This window comes from Perissodus microlepis, chromosome 23 (assembly GCF_051167445.1).
Source record: "Perissodus microlepis isolate ML-2025 ecotype Zambia chromosome 23, ASM5116744v1, whole genome shotgun sequence".
Lineage (NCBI taxonomy): Eukaryota > Metazoa > Chordata > Actinopteri > Cichliformes > Cichlidae > Perissodus > Perissodus microlepis.
In genome coordinates, this window is record NC_140482.1 from 1,608,413 (window position 1) to 1,627,566 (window position 19,154).

The following is a 19,154-nucleotide window of genomic DNA, read 5'->3' on the forward strand; positions in this document are numbered from 1 at the left end:
TATAGAGAGCGACAGCACTGATTGGTGAGTGACGATAATTTGCGCACCAATTCCTCTGACATCGTCTTATCAATCGTTAGCTTACTATCAAACATGACAAGTGAAATCTCCCGCAGCTTAAACATGTGAGAGGTTGATCGCGCAGAGAATCGCTGAGCGTTATGTGAGTGCGTGTGTAAAAGCAGCAGGATATATATTTTAGTTCTGCTGAGCCAAATAAGACAGGTCAGGGTGAAGAAGTGACAGCCAAAGAAAAGCTTACCACAAAACGGAAAAGTTATGACAAATCAGACTATAAGGCAAAAAGAAAGTGCAGCTTTATGGTTTCATGGACAAAAGAATTTCTGTGGCTGCGATATGATGAGCTATATAACCAGGGCTGCACATAAGTGGTCCGCAGGTGCGCATTCGCTGTCAAAATAAAAAACGCGCACAAGATAAGAAGTTGCAACGGGTGTTTGCGTACATACGATTTCCTGGAGGAGGACAGACATTTGTTTAGAACTCTTAAAGATGTCGAAGAAGCTCCTTTAAGCAATTACTTTGGTGTTCCTCCACCTCCAAAGAAATGTCAGAAGGAGTCCGAACCACAAAAGAAGCGCGTATTCTCGGAAAAGTGGTTGCAGGAGGTGAGCTGGCTTCAAACAAATGATGAACGCACAGAGATGTGGTGCAGAATGTGCCGTGAAAATCCCACTCTAGCGGACAAAAACAGTGCCTTTTATATGGACGCAAACGCACGTTGCAACTTCTTATCTGGTGCGCGTCTTTTATTTTGACAGCGAATGCGCACATGCGGACCACTTATGTGCACCCGTGTAAATAACATAATGTTCTGCCGGGTGTGTTGTTGGTTTTCCCTCAATTTGAGTCGACAAGCGCCTTTGTTACTGGGACCAGTAATTTTAAGAAAGGCCCCCATTAGAACCCATGAGAAATGCAAGAAATGCATTACTGCTCAGTCTGCAATATCTTTCCCGGAACAAACACCAATTGCAAATAACATACTAAAAATAAACCTGAAAAATCTGTTTAGAACAGCGTACGATGTTGCACAATTTAGCAGTCTTTGCAAACTTCAAAAAGCAAATGGCCTCGATCTTGGTTCCACTTGCCTCTTACCCGTGACTTCAGTGGAAATTTCAAATTCAGGATCTGACACAGACTGATTCATGTTCTACACAGTTCTTACAAGTTCATAGAAATTTCTGTTCAATTAGAACCAAGTATTTGAGTTGAGTAATTGAGTAATTTTTATAGCATAGCATAGCATAGCATCTTTATTTAAAACGCACTTTACATCCAACAATGTTGACCAAAGTGCTACAAATATAAAACAGAGAGGAAACATTATACAATGTTGTAATTTGTGTTTCAATAATTTTTTCATTAATGTTTTGTTTCCGTTACAATATTATACTTTAATGTATAATATTGTAACGGAAACAAAACAGGAAACAAAACATCAATCAAAAAATTGCTCTCTTTTTTATTCGGGCTACTTAAATTTATTTTGGGCTACCAAAAACTGAAGAGTCTCTGCCCAAAGGGCTACCAGGGATTTTGAAATTTTGCGAGCCCTGGAGAAGCTCGCGGTTCTCCAACGGGAGATTGAGAGACCAGTGTCAGAGTGTTAAAGAACAGCTTTGAAATTCTCATGAGCTGCTCGCATAAAAGAAAACTCAACAACATCAACAACATCAACATCATAATGTGGATATCCCCTCGGCGCCAGCTGTGGGCTCAAGGCTGGAGCCGAACAAAAACTCCCTGATAATGACTGTGTGTGGACTGTTCTTCCCACTCTATGCAAGGCCACCTGGGTTGGCTGGTAGACTGTTTACTTAGCCTGATAGGGCGAAGGACACTGTCTCAGCTGAACTATGGACACGCACACACATACACTTACACTGATAAGCACTCACACATCCCCCCTCCCCTTCCAATGCCTTCAATGCTTGTTGGCTCCTGGGAACACGAGGCGGGTCTGGGCCCGTGCTGGAGAGACGGCGCAGTGGCAGGATGGCTGCTGTGTTGCCTGGGATTACTCCTTATCCCCTACCCAACCCTGTTGCTGGTCACGTGCTCTATAATGTTGTACTGTGGACATTTATGTGCTTTCTGTGCAGAGGAGTTTTTTTGTTTCCTGTTCTCATGCGGTCCTCCTATAGCCCAGCATGAGCAGAGGTCTGTTTTTTCCTCTTGTACTTTCCCATTGTAGTGTACATTTCAGTGTTTTTTCTGTACTGCAACCGTTCTCTGACTTGTATCCCCATGTGATGTCTGTGTTGTGTGTGTAAGGTCGGGGGCGGGTTGTTGGCCTCTGGGTCTTTGTTGTGACTATACCCCTTGATTTCAATAAAAAAAAATGGTAAAATGACCCTCAAGAGAATCATATTAATACATAAAAGGTTTTTGTGTTGCCAGACTATTACTGAGAGGTATAGAAAACATCTCTTACTTAAATTTGTTTTATTGATTTTTTATTTTTTATTTTTATATTAATAACTAAAGTGACATCCGTGGTGTTGCGGGTCAATTTACGGCCATAGATATTTACATAAAGAGAAGCAATAGAACTTTAATATAAACTGGGGGAAAAAAGGAAAAAAATCCATTCCTCCTTTGTTTTGGTTATAGTCGTGGGTAATTGTGGGCTTTTTATCACTTCCTGAAGGTACAGCTGCGTCTTTGAAGTTCTTGTCTGAGGTCATAGCTGGTAAAAAGAAAAATTGTCACAAGTGATATTGTGACCCTACAGTCCATATTGAGGACCACACATTTTCATGTTGGAGGTGGTCTCAGGGATGCCACTCGCAGCTTTGCCTGTGTAAATCTGTAGATCAGAATAGAATGGAATAGAATAGAATAGAATAAAATAGAATAATCATTTAATTGTCCCACAAGGGGAAATTTGGTTGTAATAGAAGCAAGAAAAACACATATACAAACAAACAGTACTCAGGACGCAGAACAGAAACATACACAATTTTTACATATTTACATCAAGGACAATAGTTACCAAAAACAGAGTACTGTACACTTATTAAATATAAATAAAATTAAATACAGATAAGAGGCAAACCCAGGTGGTAGTGTGAATCGTTCGATAAAATAGTGCAAGTTACAGCGCAGATGTAAACATCTATGTTTGTTGGGAGCAGTTTGGGTTGTACAGTCTGACAGCTGCAGGGAGGAAGGACCTGCGGAAACGCTCCAGATCTCAGATCTCACTCAGGTCTCTCTGTTGTCAAATCTGAGGACTCTTGATATCATTTGAAATGTCTGAAGTGACGTTGTTGCCCGTAAAATACGTCTGCCTGTCGAACCGTCCCATAGACTATTAGTGGCCTCATTGCAGCATCTGTACACTTCAGCAAGAAGAAGAACACCAATGAAAGCATCCAGCTATTCCTCATCAACGTCTTTCCACGTGTTGCCATGGACTTGTTTTTTCCTTCGAGGTCCACCATAGTAATGATGATCCTTTTTAGTGACAATGGCATAAATTGCTCAAAACATGTCTTGATGTTACTGACTCTGGTCAGTGCAAACCTTTTGATTCCAGGGGTCACTTTGATGACGTGTGCAGCAGCTGCCCTGCCATGTACATCATGAGGTACTGCGCTCCAAAAGATCTTACCATTTTTGGACTTGAATCTTTCAGCAGGAGCAGCTTCAGCACCAGCGACCTCCTCCTCTGATCAGATGTGTCTGTGTCTTCTGGATGATACTCCACATTGTCCTTCTCCTCAGAAACCTGCTCATCTGAATTGCTATGTTGTTCTGTGTCCTCTCTTTCATTTTCACCAAAAATATGATTCAGAACTTGGCTCACTGTAAATGTTCTTCTCATTTTTGAATGCTGCAAATTGTGAATGTGCACTCTCGAAGTCAAATGGCTGATGAATTCATCTCACATGTCTTGACATGCCTGTCTTTGTTTGTTTTTGTGCAGGTATACTGTACTGGAAAAACACGCAAAATGAGAATCCCCTAAAGCTCACATGATTAGGAAAGGAGCTGGCTGTCAGTGGGTCAGCTGACAGTGCACTGGACAGATTTCAGTTTTGGCTCTAATTATTGCTTTATACTCATATTATCATAACTGGGTGGAAACCGACCCTAACAACACAAAGGTCATAATTTCAACTAGAGCATTTTAGAATTTAGTGAAAAGATGTTTTTTGTTTTATTTTGTAGAAATAGAGGTTCCTGACAATGTCAAAAAGCCTTGATACAATAAACACATTTATGTGATTTTTTTTTATGCATTTAAAATTTAAAATGGGTCGGTGCTGACCCTAACACAAGAGGAAGGGTAGCCAAGGCAATACAACAATATAAAACTCGATTACTAAAATCTAATTATTTCACAAAAAAGATTTAAAACAGTTAAAAACACCCCTGGCCAGGGGAACACACAGTAAAAGCATAGAAAAAGTAAAAAGCACAGAAAAAGTCCAGTGGCATCAGCCACGGCATTAAAATCCACTAAAATCGGAATGGGCTAAAGAAAACCAGGCAGCCCTAGGCTGTCCTGTAGTGATGGGTCGTTCGCGAACGAAATGGCTCTTAGAGCCGACTCTTTGAAGTGAACGACGCGAGCCGGCTCCTTATTGGGAGCCGTGAGGGTTTTTTTTTTCTTTCTCTCACCCTCTCTCTCGCCCTTTTTTCCGCTAAACTCCGCACACGCGGCCTGTACTTTGCGCTGGGCAGAGGGGGGAGGGGCATTAGTTACACTCGCAGTAGCACAGGAACAGAGCCAGAGAGAAAAAGAGCAAGGGACAACAACGTCACATTAGAAAGGTATAGTAATCATCCACTATTTTCAGTTGCAGATGATAAAGGATTCAGAAATCATGCAGGCCCATATGACAGAGAATGTGCATCTTCTTTTTGGTTTAATATTTTAATTTATATTTAATTGTGTTGTGGTTTGCAGTGTTTTGTGTTGTTTCATGTTAAATTTGTTTAAAAGGAAAAAGCTGAAAATTTAAATAGTTAAAAGTTTAAAATGTAAATAGTTGATTTTTGTATTATATGATTTATTTATTACATTTTATGTGGAGTGAATAAATAAAGTATATTTATGGTGGCCCTTAGAGACAAAGCACGTACAAACTCCAAAACACGTACAAACTCCTAAGCATGTACAAACTCCAAAACGCGTAAAAACTCCAAAAAGCGTAAAAACTCAGATGCACTTACAAACCCCGAAGCATGTACAAACTCCAAAACACGTAAAAACTTAGAAGCACGTACAAACTCAGAATCACGTACAAAAGACAACAGAAGTGCTCCAGGATGCTAGGGCGCAGTGTTGAGCTTTTGTTACCTCGTGGCTACACAAGCCAGAAAGTATCAACAACCGGATTTGGTGTGTGGTAGTAACAGGTAAATGAACTTTTTTTTTTTAATTATTTGAATAAATATGAGTGCTTGTCTATAAATACACAAACAATACACACATGCTTTCAATTGTGTAATTTAAGTGATCTGGGTAGCTCTGTTTTGGAAGTTCAGTTAACGCTAGAAATGTGTTTTGGAGTTTGTATATGCTTTAGAGTTTGTACGTGTTTTGTCTCTAGGGGCCATATATAAACATATATAAATAAAACCACTTTTTTTACATTAGTAATTCCTTTTCTGCATAATTTTATATTATTGTTAATGATAAATTAATTAAAGCAACAAAACAACCTGAAGAGCTGGTTCGGAGCCGAACGAGCCGGCTCTTTTTAGTGAGCCGAGCCGAAAGAGCCGGATCTCTAAAAAGAGCCGGAAATCCCATCACTACTGTCCTGTGGTTTGTGCTTTGCTCCAGAATACTGGAAGAGAGAGGGGGCAGCGACAGTCACTGTTCTTTCCAGTGAAAGAGCAGCGACAGTCACTGTTCTTTCCAGTGAAAGGGATTTCTTGTAGCACGGTCTGTCTCGGGAGTTCCCCCGCAATCCAGGCCATCCATTGCCTCTTTGCGACTTTGGAAACATGAACAATTTTTCTTCCACGAAGGAATCCAATAAAAACCGATCTCTTTACCCGTCGGCTTCCCGTGGCTGTCATGCGACCAGCTATAGCAGTTAATAATACAACAGCTTCTTGCCATTCTTTGTGTCTCTGTTTATCTCTGTGTGACTGTTGTCTTGTAATAGCCCACGTGCACTAGCCACTTGTACCTACAATCCTTTGCGGTTTTACCCTGGAAATGATGTCGCATTTTCGAATTCTTATAGAGTTCGAAAGGATTACTGTAGACTGCCATTTCGCTAACTTTGTGGAACTTAAAAAGCTACAGAGGATCATTACCGGACTGGATAACGACAGACGGACTCCAGATAGTCACTCTGTGTGTCCACGTCGCTCAGAGTACCTCTGGCAACGTGAGAAACGAAAAGTAGCTGTGGAGCACGTGGAGATCACGGACCTTCCTCATCTTTGTGCTACTCTCGTGGTTCTGGGTCATTTTGGCCCAGCTTTTTTTGTTTCTTATATTTTGGTGTTTTTCTGGATTATGATTTATGTTCTGATTCTTAAGTTGTGCTGCTTTGATTTTGTATTACGGGTTATATTCTTTCAAGTCTGTCTCTCTGTGTCAAGTCCGCATCTTTGTAATTTGTTTCTTGTTTTACTTTGAAGGTCCATGTCTTATGTCAGTGTATTCATTTTTACTTCCCCTGTCTTTTTAGCCTAATTTCTCCCAGCTGTGTCTCCCTCTTGTTTCCCATTCCCTGATTACTCCCCTGTGTATATAAGCCCTGTGTTTTCCTTTGCTCTCTGTCATGTCTTTAATGTTGCTACTCTCTACATGCTGTATGTTTTGGCTCCTGTTTAGTTTCTCTGTTACCATTTAGTCTTTAGCACTTCTGTTCAGAGTTTTGTTTTGTGTTTTTGTGAGTTTATTTATAAGGAGTTTTTTCCCATCAATGAAACTGCATTTTGAGTTTAACCCCCGGTTTTGAGTCCTGCTCTTGAGTCTACCTTTCCCGCTTGCTTACCACACAGCCTATCATGACAGCTACTGCACTCAGAACAGCTGCTTCTGAAGGAGCTGAAAACAACCTGTTGCCTGGAGTAATGTGGTGGGAGTTGCACGTTTCACAAAGTACTGAGTTAATTTATTTTTTTCCTCTTTGAGTGAAGAACTTCTGGTTTGGAGATCTCATTGGATTGCTAGGTTTTTTAGCCTTAATAGAGGCTTGCAACATAGGATGTATTTGCAGGTGTTCCCGGAATCTATCCTACCTCAAAAAACATCCTACCTGTTGTTTCTGCGCAGACGCTGCGCATGCGCACAACACAAAACATTAACTTCATTTTTTTTTCTCACCCAACCGGAATACTTGTTAAGGTTGGTGTTAGGTTTGGGGCCTGTGGAATCACAATAATCACTGGCAACAGCCGTCTGGCCACTGTCGCCCATACCTCACCCCATGTGTCACATTAGGCTGCTGTCACGTTTATTCTAACAAATAGATGCGGCATGTCTAATGAGAGATTTAAAGACACTTTTTTTTCTTCTTTTTTTTTAACCCCACATGGTACATTTCTCGCTTTTATTGTCATGCAAAGAATTACAAATAGCAAATAACAAGTATCAATACATTTCCAAAGGAGCACTTTGATCTACGTTCAGGCCCTCCGTATGCTGGGTTCGTAGCCTGGAGATCCACATCCTCTCCTGCCTCTTCCTCTGGCCTTCCGTCCACGTCACACAGGCTTGGAGTCCCATTATGCTCAAGTATTGCAATGAATGCATTTGAAAGTACAAAATCAGCGGGGTGTTCAGTCTGTTTTCCCAATGCTATAATTGTGTTATTTTAATCTGTGTAGTAGTCTTTGTCCCCTCCCTCCCACATAAGATGGAAAAATTTAGAAGAAAAACCAGTAACAAAAACTAAACTAAAACCGTGATATTGACTAATCACTGGGTAGGGGAATGGGGTCCGTGAGGGAGTCTTAGGGCTGTCGCGGACCAAGGGGAGAACCCGACACCGGGTAACATCCAGAGCAGGAATGTGAATAAGATGGAAAAAGGGAGAGACTAAACACAAGGGAGGGGGGTGGGGGCTATGCCCATTTAAACTCCTGGTTGGGGTTAGATTTAAACCCCCCTTGTAAGGTGTCGCCCCTCTCTAGGTCAATCTAGGCTAAATTAAAGTAAAAGAAAGAGAGGGAGGGGGAAGAGGACAACTGAAAGACTGTAAAGGGAAGATGGCAACCATCTCATTTCTACACCATTCCCTGATGAGGTATGCAGGAGAATAAGCTAACGGCATTCCCTGTATTAGGTTCAATCTGAATTAAAATTTAATTGTAGCTCCCTGCACCAGTGTTTAAACAGTCGTTCCGCCGTTTCTTGAGTCCAATGGATATTATCCGTTACAGTATGGAATTGATCCTCGGCTAGTCGACTTATTACGGGCAAGTGGTTTACAGCAAACTCATTCAAAATGTCCAAATTTCGTTTTTGTTCCTGCGGTAAAAGATGTGAATAATTTATCAGTGGAAAGTAAATATCTGCGTTGGGAAAAACTGACTGAGCTTTTCAGTAAAGCATTCGAAGTTGTTTTATAGATGTTTTGTGTGGATCTTGGTCTCTGTTGTCAATGCCCACCGACAGCACCACCAGGTTTACTGGTGGATGTGTAGGTGTTTTCTCCAAGATCTGGTGGAAGTGATAAAATGACACTCCCAGATAGCTGTTGATCTGAGTCTCTCCAAAACAATGTGTTGGCATACAGTTCGAATTCGAGTCCCCTAGGAACCAAATTGGTTTATTGCTTCTAAAATGCCAATCTATGACCTTCTACCCTTTATGGGCCTTGTGAAGTTATCTTAGTGACTTATATATCATATTTAACCTGAGTAGCGAAAGACCGTGCCGGGAGTTCACTGTTCTCGCCCCGGCTGGCAAGCTGGTGGGAAACAGACATCTCCGAAAATGTTGGAGAACGTGATGTCTTGATAAACTGAGCAGATATTTAAAATTTACACAGCTACATTCTCGTCTGAAAATATCTTAAAAGTTTATTTTGTCAACCTGAAAACGTTATAAGAGTAAAATTGAAACTAAGTAGCTGCCACCATTGTTGGAAACTGGAATTGGCTTGGTCGCGCTATGAATTCTGGGATAGGTTGGGCCACGAAGGATACACCCGACTGTCACTACACGATCCAGACAGGAAACCCAATCTGTACCACGCATGTGTGAAAGGCATCTACTTCTGCTCGAAGCATTTTACGTTAGTTACGGGTCAGAGTATCTGTTAAGATGTTAACAATATTAAGCATCTCTTAAAATGTTTGCAATAATGAAACATTTTGATATAATATACAGGGTGGGCCATTTATATGGATACACCGTAATAACATGGGAATGGTTAGTGATATTAAAGTCCTGTTTGAGGAAAGAAAGAGGGCCATGTGACACATAACAAAAGCCATACATAGTTTAGCTTTACTAATCTATTCTTTATGCTTATTCTGTGTAACTTTTTAACTATTCTAACAAAATAACTCTTTTCCCCAAATCTTTGTGTAAAATAAATTATTTCTTTTGTAAACACTGTTTTACAGTGTTTTTTCTAACACTCAAACGGACAGATTCAAATTTCTCACTGTTTGTTTTGTTGAAGACCTTTGTAAGTGGGAGACCTGAGTGCACACACTGTGCATCTCCCCGCCCACTGGCGCAAGCTCTCTAGAGCTCTTTAGTGGACTTCAGTATATAAATCACTGACAAAAGAAAAAAGAACAGGAGCACCTATGAGGAGAAGCAGACGGGGTCAAAACGAGCTGAAGCTCTCTTTTCTGCTGTACAGGTAATTACCCCCATTTGCTTTGATATGATTTGATTTTCAAACAGTGTAAAAATGAAGTTAAGCCAGGTTAATGTTTGTTTGTTCTCAATGTAAAGAGTGCAGGTTATTGGAGAGTGGATGAAACTGTGTCTGTGAAGCACTCCTTCACTCCCAATATTGCGAGTCTTATTTCAATATTGTTTTCATATATGTTACAGCTGTGTTTGCACTAATATTAATAAGAGCTGCTGTGAGAAAAGTACTACAGTGAATTTATAGAAACAGCATTTGCTGCAGAATACTTTAATAATTAATTTGTTTTTCTGTTGAGCTCTGATGATGCTTTGATTTTTAAACATTTGTTATGAGGTGGTAATATCAGGGGTGGGTAATAGTGGGTTAACTGCCCTCTTAAGGGACAGCTCCCATTAAGGCTTAAATATCTGGGACACTCCACCATTTGGTCTTACAACTGAAGAAGCTTCTCCAATGAGAGGTGAAACATCTTCAAGAAAATAGAAGAAGTCCAGTCCCTTTGCTTTCCCAGCTCCTTGGATTACTATGACTATAAATGAGATCCTATACAGACGGTTGGTTGGTTGGTTAACCTGCAGTGGGTCAGGTACAAGTAGGTCATCTGGAACAGCAACTGATGAACTATCTGAATGAAACACTCTGAAGGTGATGAATGATTACAGTAAATCCATTATAAAACTGAATGGGCAACATCAGATGGCACACTTATTCTGAATGAAAACTAAAGATTATTTAAATATAAATCAATAAAGACAGGCTTTATCTACATATGCAAGTAATCATGCCAGATTTGACACAACTACATGAAACATACAACGCAATGCCCACATGACTGACCAACCATTTCAGCTGTAATTGGGAACCTAAGCCTTCAAACAACTCTGAAAGGTCTGTGTGAGTGGCCAGTAAATCTAACTCATGTCAGATTAGGTATAAACCTCACATTGCTTTAAACTCCTGGAATATCTGAAAGTCAGCAGTTTTTAGTGTTTGGTCACTTGCCAGTAAGGATCTTTGAGTTCATGATCTCCTTTCTACACACTGGTTAGATTTCTTGCTTTTAACTGAAACATGGTTATAGAACAACTACAGTGTAACTGTAAAGTAGTGTTTGTGTTGAAAGAGGTTAAGTGTTAAATTTATTGTCTAACAGCTTTTTCCATTTGCATAAAATGCAAAAGCATCTTTTTGAAAAAATAAACAGCAAAATTGAAACTTTGGACAACATGGAGCACACGAGAGGGGATTAACATTCAAGGTTGTAAATGCACAAAAGGGAATAAAGGAAAGTGTACATAACTAGGGAACAAAGAACATGTGAAACTTTTCAAGAAAATGATACAATAGAACTAAAAGAGGGCCACAATCCACAATACTGGATACAGACATCATAGAAATCCACCATTCTTGAAATCAAAAATCCTAAAATGCTTCTTCCTACTCTTTCAAAAAAGCTTTTTTTTGTTTGTTTGTTTGTTGGTTTTTTCTTCAATTTGTTTTCACATGTTAACAATAATGCCACCTTACTATACTTAATTTGGGCTAAGTGTGAGCTATCCATTTTCATGTTCCTCGCAGTAGTCACTTAATCTCAGAGATCCAGTCTTTAGATACTCATTGACAACCAGTGTCTACCTTTTGAATTCAGCCCCAGTAAGTCGTGAATTGTATAATGCACAGTGTTGTTAACTTGCTTGTAGCTATGAGTCCAAATTAACTTTAATTTTTAAATGTTTAAAGAATCTTCTTCTGTATGGTTGTAACAACAATCACATTCAAAACTGTAACTGTGCAGCTACCTTTTACTTTAACATTATTCTATATAAAATTATCTAGTTTAACTGATACATCACTATGTTTATTTTAAGTGCATTACTAACACACTGTATCACTATAATCAGACTGGCATGTTTTGCATTCCATATATGACCAATATCAGGCCTGACCAATATTTGACAGGGAGACTGCCTCTTTTTGAAAACTGTCAGTAATTTGTTTTTCCCCTTGTCGAATCAGAATTGAGGGTTGGAGCAGTTTCCTCAACCACATAGCAGGATCAGAGGACTTCTGAATATTAATTTCTCTCTCAGCGATGGCTCTCCTGCACAGTGTCCTCTCTCCGGTCCTCAGCTGGACTTGTCTCTGTTCACTAACGTACATATTCAGTACTGGACTGGTTGCTGCGGTTGCAGTTTTGACTGTGAGGAAAGTCTGGTACTCTCACAGGCTGTCATGCTTCAGCAAACCACCGGCAAACTCATGGCTGTTGGGCCATCTGGGCCAGGTACGATACACAGGCATGTTCTAGTTTTATATTTACGTATTTATCATCTCTACATCATAAAAGCTGTAGGGTTCATGTACTTTCTGTTGCGACACAATAAATTTCCTCTTTGATTACTGATCTTAAGGTCTTGTTTTGTGATAAAATATGATAGATACGGGGCAGAGAAGAAGGTTTCCAGCTGATGGATGACATGGTGAAGACATACAAACACTCCTGCTACTGGGTCCTTGGTCCTTTCTATCACCTGGTCAGACTCTTCCACCCTGACTATATCAAACCTCTGTTAATGGCACCTGGTAGGATAAAACACAAACAGACCACATTTCAAGAGTTTTTGTTCTTCTCTTACATCATCCATCATCTATTTCCTTCAGCCAGCATGACGGTGAAAAATGGGCTCATTTATAACCACCTACAGCCTTGGCTGGGTGAGTCAAATATTTCTGTTTTTCTCATCTGTGATTACATAGTTTACAGGATGTTCCACTAACTCTGTTTCTCTTTTGTCTCAGGACGCAGTGTGCTGATCAGTAATGGCGAGGTGTGGTCTCGCAAAAGACGACTGCTGACTCCAGCTTTTCATTTTGATATTTTGAAGAGCTACATTACCATATTTAACTCCTCGTCTAAAATCATGCATGTAAGATTCACACAGCCATGCACAGAACTGATTCCATGACGATTTTTGTTTCAAGTAACCATTTAGACAAGCATTTGATCCAGTTTGATTTGTTGCTTTTTGGTAAAAGTGGTACAACCATGAGGAAAATTAGCTTTTTAGTTTTCTCTGTAGGTTCTAAATAAGTCATCTAGGTTGATTTCTAGTGTCATTCAACAAAAACAGCTTTATCAAGGCACTTGATGTTGTAAGTCAGGGATGCGTGGGCTGTTGTATCATTTTTTATTTATTTATTTTTCCCAATGTGGATTGTTTTAATTTTTTTTTTTTTTTAATAGCAGATTGTGTAAAAACAGGAACTTGTTTATCCTTTTTGTAATTACTTTAATGGTATTGTGAAAGGAAATGTGGACAGGTCTTTGTCAATAGGAAAGCCTATAAAACCCTGCTGTAACATAAACATCTTGCAGTGTCAAGGCTGTGAGGGCCGTTTAAGCAAAAGTACAATATCCAAATACAGGCCAACAAAGAAGCGGATAAAGATTTTATAGAGTTTTTCACACCAGGAGAAAAAGTAGAGGTGAGTCTGGGAAAACAACACAGGAGTTTCTTCCAGGTTTGGAGGATGAGTTTATTTCTGCCCAGTGTTTGAGTTTTCAGATAGCGTAATTTTGCCAATAGTGAATGTACTGCTCACTTGGAGTATGAGGGAGGGTTTTACAGAGGAAGCGTTTGCATGCTGGTTGTGTCCACAAGGTGGCAGCCATGGCAGGGTGAGCAAGCAGGTGGTTAATGCAGGATGATCCAGGTAGAATGCAAGTATTGACCAGCATACTGACAGACTATAGCGCATAACCTTTAGATGAGTCAGATGGTCAACAGGTGCGGTGGCTAAAGCGTGGGAAACCATGGAACTCCACCCCAAAGGAGTAGGATAGTACCAGCATGGCTTGACTTTAAGATGCTAGAAGGAAGAGAGAAAACAACTGACTCGCACCCAGCCGTGACATACAGAATTGAAGAAAACTCCAACAATCAACCAACTTCCTATGAGCGAGCATTTTCTGACAGTGCGAAGGAGAAAATCTATTTTAAAACATCAATAGAAGTCTGTTACAATATTCCAGATTCCTGAGAATTCTGAAATAAAGGAAGAATCTGATAAACATTCTAAACACCCAAATATAGCTTACAAACTACTGCTAAATGTCAATTATGAATTAGTTTTCAATTATGCCAAAAAAAGCTCTTTTAAACTAAATGTGTCTGTAAGATTTGTAGAATTATATTTTTATCATCCCTTTCTCCTCCTCCTCTAATCTGCCTTCTCCACTGCTTTCTCCTCCCACATCTCCATCTGACTCTAAACCAGAGTTCAGCTGCTTGAAGTTGAGGACAGCATGAATGACGCCCCAAATATGATTTTGTTTCCATGCAGATTCTCACATCTTTGTCCCATTCCTCCCTTCTTGTTTCTGTTTTCAGGACAAGTGGTGCCGACTTGTGGCAGAAGGCAAAACTAATCTAGAAATGTTTGACCACGTCAGTCTGATGACTCTGGACAGTTTACTGAAATGTGCCTTCAGCTACAACAGCAACTGTCAGGAGTGAGAACAGCCACTTATTTCAACTGATATCTTCTGGGTTTTTTTGTCATGGTGTTCCTAAGAAAATTGTCCCTCCAGGTCTTCCAGTGAGTACGTGTCAGCCATAGTGCAGCTCTGTGACCTGGCAGGACAGCGGCAACACAACATTTTACATCATTGGGACTGGATTTACTGGAAGACTCAGCAGGGGAAACTGTTCAAACAAACCTTAAATATTGTACACAGGTAATGCTCTGACCTTCTGATATTTGTGTAGCCAAGTTATACAAGTTATGTAGGAAGCTGCAGGGATCATTAATTTTAGTCTGCTGTATTCTGGTTTGCAGATTCAGCAGGGATGTGGTTCAGAAGCGACGTGCCATTCTGAAAGCACAGAGGGAGATAGTGACACAATGTGAAGTTGCCCCGACATCACAGAGGAGGACAGATTTTGTGGACATTCTGCTGCTGACAAGGGTAGGACAGAGGGACTCGGAGGAGCATCATAGTAGTAGTAATAAAATAAACAAACAAGAAGGGATGATAATCCACTTCCAGAGCCATTAATTTGATCAGTTCTGAAATGATCACATGGAACTGATATGTGTTTAGTTTTGCTTATATAAGACATAGGACATCCACTTTCACAGTGCATTGAATAAGCCTGTATTAGTGTCTATTTATCATCATCATCATCATCATCGTTTATTTGTATAGCACTTTAAGAACACACCAGGCAGACCAAAGTGCTGAACAACACAGATCAAAACAACTACCAAATTAAAAATACCATAAAATCATTACATACAATAAAATAAATAAGAAGGTGTCAGTTTCCTACAGAGTTAAAAGCCAGGGAATAAAAATAGGTTTTCAATCTGGACTTAAAGACCTGCACTGATGACGCTTGTCTAATTTGGATTATTTCTATTATCTAATTATTTAGCATCACACAGCTTTATATAATAATAAAATAATAATAAACTTTATTCATAAAGCACACTAAAAAACCAAGGGTATACCAAGGTGCTTGACAAAAATAAAATAGGAAAAGGGAGATGGGAGGGAAAAGAGAAAGGACCTGGCACGTATCAATTATAAAAACCTTGACAATCATAAGATATAAAAGTAGTTCACAAGCATAACGGATAAAAATGTACAACGCACACCAAGTGTTAACTAGGTGGAAAGGCAAGATTAAACAAATAAGTCTTCAGCCGTGATTTAAACAGTGGCATAGAGTCAGACGTCCGGATAGCAACAAGAAGGTTGTTCCATAAGACCGGGGCAGCTACAGCAAACGCGCGGTCACCACGAGACTTCAGCCGAGAACGAGGTTGCTCCAGAAGAATTTGGGTAGCAGATCTAAGTGCTCTGACAGGAGTATGTAACCTGAGAAGCTCATTGAGGTAGCTCGGCGCCAAGTTATTAATGGTTTTGTAGGTGAAAAGTAATATTTTAAATTGAATACGGTATTTAATTGGAAGCCAGTGCAAGCCAGCAAGAACAGGAGTGATGGAAGAAAACTTCCTGCTACCTGTCAAAAGGCGTGCCGCCGCATTCTGGACAGTCTGCAATCTAACGAGAAGGGTGGAGGAAAGGCCAATGTAAAGAGAGTTGCAGTAGTCCAACCTGGAAGTCACGAATGCGTGAATGAGTTTTTCCAGGTCAATGTGCGGAATATAGCGCTTAGCCTTAGAAATGAGGCGCAGCTGATTAAAACTAGACCTCACAACAGCAGACACTTGCTTGTCAAATTTAAGCGAGCTATCCAGTAGTATGCCCAAATTACTGGCATAATCAGAAGGAGAGCTAGCAAAAGGCATCAGAGCAGCACAGAGTTGGTCGCGGGGGATTTTACTATCAAACACCACGATCTCCGTTTTCTTTTCGTTCAGGACAAGAGAATTACTCTTGAACCAACCTTTAACCTCACGCATGCATTCACGAAAATAGTGAAAAGACATAGCAAGATCGTCAGTAATCTCAAAATAAATCTGTATATCATCAGCATAGCAATGAAAGGCAATATTATACTTCTCAAAAATTGCTCCAAGAGGGAGCAGATATAGCGAAAAGAGAATAGGGCCTAATACAGATCCTTGAGGCACACCACAGCGTACAGGTACCGAGGAAGATGAGAAGTTGCCCAAATTAACCGAAAAAGACCTGTCAGCAAGATAAGATTTAAACCAGTTGAGGGCAGTGCCTCTTATACCCACAGTATGCTCAAGTCTTAGTAGAAGAATGTTATGATCAACCATATCAAAAGCAGAGGAAAGGTCCAATAAGACCAGGACCACAGAGCGTCCAGAGTCAGTGCTTACAAATAGGTCATTGAGAACTCTAAGCAAGGCCGTTTCAGTGCTATGCCGTGGCTTAAAGGCAGACTGAAATTTCTCTGCAATGTTGTTCGCGTCTAAGTACGCCTGAAGCTGAGAGAGAACTAGTCGCTCCAGGATCTTGGACAGAAACGGAAGCTTAGAGATTGGTCGATAGTTCAAAAGATCATAACAATCAAGATTCTTCTTTTTCAGAATAGGCTGGACTACAGCATGCTTAAAGGCCAGTGGGACAGATCCAGAGAGTAGAGAAAAATTCATTAAGAATAAAATGCTCGGTCCAATTACATCAAAGCAGCCCTTAACAATGCGTGATGGGAGAATATCAAACACAGCATTGGTGTTTTTCAGTTGATCAACCAGCTGCTTCAGAGTCGAAAGCGACACGGGCTCAAATTGATGAAAAGTTGAATTACACTCAGAGGAAAAGACGGGATAAGAGGCAGACGAAGAGGAAAGCTTAAGGGATGAAACCTTGTCTAAAAAAAGAATTTGAAAACGCTCACAAAGAGCTTGTGAATACAGTAAAGGCATATCAGGACAGGGATTAACAACAGAATTAAAAATTTTAAATAGCATACGGGGGTTGTGACCATTAGCCACAATGACTTTGGAAAGAAAAGATGCCTTAGCCATTCTAGCAGCAGTTTGAAACTGTGAGCGGCTGGTCCGTAACATATCATAAGAAACCTGAAGTTTATCTTTTTTCCACCTCCTCTCATCACGGCGACAGACACGTCGTAAGGCACGTGTAGTATCATTTAGCCAGCAACGAGAGTAGGTTCTAGGGCGCTTCATTTTGATGGGAGCAACAGAATCAAGAATAAAAGAACAAACAGATAACAGGATATTAGCACAACCATCAACCGAACAGAGAGAACAGTCATCAGGTACAGCCAAATCAGAGGTAGATGAGAATAATGATAGCAAAGTATCAGCATAACCATCAGATGAGCGAACTGAGCAGCAGTCAGGAATTATAGGCGCCAAATCTAAAAAAGACACAGCAAACTTTGACACAGCTTCAGAGCTGAGTATGCGTAGCGGACGAGAAAGAGCTCCAGGCTGCAGTCCAGTGGCAGATAAGCCAATATCAAAGGAAATTAGAAAATGATCTGAAATCCCAGCGTCATTTATATCCTTAATACAAATATCCAGGTCATACGTAAAGACCAAGTCCAAAATATGGCCTTTAACGTGGGTTGGTTCATTTACCCATTGAAGGAGGTTAAAAGAGTCCATTAAAGCAGAAAGTCTTTAGCAAGCAGGTCATCCTTACAACAGATGTGTATGTTAAAATCACCAAGAATAAGAACAGAATCATATTTAAAAAGAACGGAACCCAAGAAGTCGGCAAAGTCCGAGATAAAACACTTGTTATATTTGGGCGGTCGATAGACCAACACACATAAAGTGGTCGTGGAAGCAGTCATCTCCAATAACTGGACTTCAAAACTAGCAAAGTTAGGTGAGGAAAGTTGCCGAACATTATATACGTTTTTAAAAACCGAGGCTAAACCACCTCCCCTACCAGAAAGCCTCGGTGAACTAAAAAAGGCACAGTCCAAAGGAAGAAGTTCAGAGAAAGGAATGAGCTCACCAGGGCGAATCCAGGTTTCTGTAAGGAATAAAACATCAAGGCCAGTAGTAGAGAATAAGTCATTTAAAACAAAGGTCTTATTTACCAGCGACCTGACATTAAGCAGTGCCATCCGTGGCCAGGGTACTAAGTCACCTCTAGAAGCACGAGGCAGAGTGCATAGATTGCTTCGACAAACTCCCCGTCGGCGCGATGTTATCCAAATCCGAGTAGGAAAGCGTGTCGCAGAGCGGGCAGATGCTTGGTGATCAGCCGGGTAAATCCAGCGACAAGTAAGCAGTTTAGCGTCCGGGCAATCCAGGGAGGAGGGAAAAAATGATGGCGTGTCCAGATTAACAATATATCCCACTCCAAGTCCACAGGCACTGGAGCAGTTCATGTCAAACATACGTGCAACCTTAGCGAAATGGTGTAGGGGCTAAATTGAACTTGGTCTCAGAGTGAGTAAATAGTTAAAGGTGGATTTAAAAAGGGAAGGGAAGGAGAACATCTAAAAATGTATTGCATTTTTGGGACTTTATCAGTGTTACTGATGTCTGTGTTGAAGGACGAAGATGGACAAGGCCTAACAGATGAGGAGATACAAGCTGAAGCCAACACCTTCATGTTTGCAGGTGAGACGCTACAAGGGTGTAGATTTGGCATGGAGGGAAGGGACATGTCCCCACCAATATTCAGCGATTATTGAATTGTCCCCACCAATAATTTGATCTCTTCGAGTAAAGAAATCAAACCCGATAGAAAGAAAAAAAAAAAACGATCTGTCAACGTCTCATTCACCCAGCGGTGCAGAAAGAGTTAAATTACGTTCTCTACTGAAGTCCTACGTCATGTGACAAATATGGCCAATGTGATTGGCTGTGCCTTTCAGGGAGCTCTGT

The 19,154-nt window shown here is 40.4% G+C and overlaps 1 protein-coding gene across 3 annotated transcripts in view; it reads left to right on the forward strand.

The window, feature by feature from the left end:
• Positions 1 to 19,154, forward strand: part of LOC146360700 (cytochrome P450 4F3-like) — a 28,996-nt gene that overhangs the window by 6,274 nt on the left and 3,568 nt on the right. Inside the window, exons 1-9 of one of the 3 annotated variants that reach the window (XM_084921701.1) lie at positions 1,397 to 9,824; positions 11,856 to 12,123; positions 12,278 to 12,422; positions 12,501 to 12,554; positions 12,639 to 12,766; positions 14,231 to 14,352; positions 14,431 to 14,577; positions 14,679 to 14,808; positions 18,821 to 18,887. In XM_084921701.1, coding sequence (XP_084777827.1) covers positions 11,932 to 12,123; positions 12,278 to 12,422; positions 12,501 to 12,554; positions 12,639 to 12,766; positions 14,231 to 14,352; positions 14,431 to 14,577; positions 14,679 to 14,808; positions 18,821 to 18,887 — 985 coding nt within the window. In that variant the 5' untranslated portion in view covers positions 1,397 to 9,824; positions 11,856 to 11,931. Of the gene's footprint in view, positions 1 to 1,396; positions 12,124 to 12,277; positions 12,423 to 12,500; positions 12,555 to 12,638; positions 12,767 to 14,230; positions 14,353 to 14,430; positions 14,578 to 14,678; positions 14,809 to 18,820; positions 18,888 to 19,154 lie in introns of those variants that run through there. The other 2 variants (XM_084921699.1, XM_084921700.1) reach the window with 2 other exon arrangements.